The sequence below is a fragment of the Fomitiporia mediterranea genome (genome assembly GCF_000271605.1).
Source record: "Fomitiporia mediterranea MF3/22 unplaced genomic scaffold FOMMEscaffold_1281, whole genome shotgun sequence".
Lineage (NCBI taxonomy): Eukaryota > Fungi > Basidiomycota > Agaricomycetes > Hymenochaetales > Hymenochaetaceae > Fomitiporia > Fomitiporia mediterranea.
In genome coordinates this window covers 211-2,122 of record NW_006761666.1, presented here as the reverse complement: position 1 = coordinate 2,122, position 1,912 = coordinate 211, and the positions used below count along the sequence as shown (strand labels likewise).

Sequence of the window (1,912 nt, the reverse complement as noted above, 5' to 3'; positions counted from 1 at the left end):
AATGTATTCAGTTGTAAGCATAGAAAATATCAACTCACATTCCATATCTGGAAATAGAGCATATATGTATGATTTACCTGTGCAGATCCACACTATGACTACTAACTTCAACAATTTTAATACAATTGAGCATACTACAGCTTATGCTAAGGACTTTAAGAGATCAATACCATGTCCTATCATAATTACAATCAAGATTAATGGAGAATTAGTAAGAGCATTAATTGATTCAGGATCATTAGCAGATTTCATGTCTACCAAGTTTGCAGATCAAATAGGTGTCAGGAAACTTGTATTAGCCAAACCTCTACTTATACAATTGGCAGTACAAGGCTCTAGATCAAAAGTAAACTATTGTACTGATGCTAGAATACAATATGGAGAGATAAATGCAATACAGTACTTTGATATCATGAATTTGGATAACTATGATATTATACTAGGAACACTGTTCCTCTTCCAGCACAAGATTTCTATTGGTTTCAATGAGTCCAGACTATGGATTGAAAGCACAATACCTCTACTAATAACAGGAGAACAAGTTACAGTCGTTTCATCAAAGGTTATTGACACTTATGATTGAGAAATTGACAAATGCAGACAAGAAATCAAGTAATATACTGTGGATTTGTTCAAAGACACTTTGGAAACACCTCTACCACCTCTCAGAGCCATTAATCATAGTATACCACTCTTAGATGAGGATAAGAAATACAAGTTCTGTAGGGCAACTTGTTCAGATCCCTTGAGAGAACAATGGCAAAACAAGAGAAAGAACTATATTCAATTAGGAAGATGGAAAGTAGTTACAGGATCAAATGCAATACCTATGCTACTACTTTAAAAGCCTAGAAAGACTAAGGAAGACCCTATACAATTGAGAACCATCATTGATCTTAGAGAGCACAACAAGAATACTAAGAAACTATCATCTCCTTTACTAGATATTGAATCAGTATTGAGGAGAGTTGCTTCCAAGAAGTATAAATTGCTCATTAATGGTAAAGACATGTATGAACAGATTAGAATAATCCCTGAGCATGTAAACAGATTGATATTCAACACTCTGGATGGAACAATGGTTAGTAAAGTAATACAATTAGGTGATTGTAATAGTAGAGCCACCTATTAAGTATTAATGAACCACATTTTCCAGCCTTACTTGGGTGACTGGATGGATATCTACCTAGATGACTTAGTAATTTATTCAGACACGATTGAGGATCATATGCAACATCTCAGAACTGTCATTAATATATTGTGCAAGGAGAAATTCTACCTTAGTGAACATAAGATACAATTGTTCTAGAAAGAATTGAAGATACTAGGCTACATTATCAACAATCAAGGCATTAGAATGGACCCTCATAAAGTTGATTCTATTCAACAATGGAAAGTACTTACTAATAAAGATTTGTTACAAGGTTTCTTAGGATCAGTAGGGTATTTAGCACTCAATATACCTTAGTTACACATTTCTACAGGTATTTTATCAAAAATTGCAGGAGAAACTGCATTTTTCAGATGGACATTCACTAAACAGTAAGCATTTGATCAAATAGTAAAGCTAGTATTGGATTTCAGGCATAATCACAGGATAGTATTGGATTATAGTAAGAATGTGCCACCTATCAACATTGTTATAGACACTTTGGCTTCAGGAATTGGAGGAATAGTCAGCCAAGGTCATGATTAGAAAGATTCCAAGATAGCAGTGTTTTTCTTAGCAAAATTAAACCCTGTACAACAGAATTACCTAGTACATGATGTAGAATTACTAGCAGGAGTAGAAACTATGCTAAGACACAAGAATCTACTACAAGGAATGCATTTCTTTTAGTATACTAATCACAGAGTGTTAGAACACATTCTAAGGCAACTGGTATTAAGTGGAAGACAAGCCAGATAGCTA

At 34.0% G+C, this 1,912-nt stretch overlaps 1 protein-coding gene across 1 annotated transcript; it reads left to right on the top strand.

Annotated features, from left to right (window-relative positions):
* Positions 1-1,309: 1,309 nt before the first annotated feature.
* Positions 1,310-1,468, top strand: FOMMEDRAFT_100211 (uncharacterized protein; the record flags this gene model as incomplete). The annotated part of the gene is made up of 1 exon (XM_007272382.1): positions 1,310-1,468. A coding segment is annotated over one exon (159 nt), but the record flags the coding sequence as incomplete, so codon positions are not given.
* Positions 1,469-1,912: the final 444 nt, after the last annotated feature.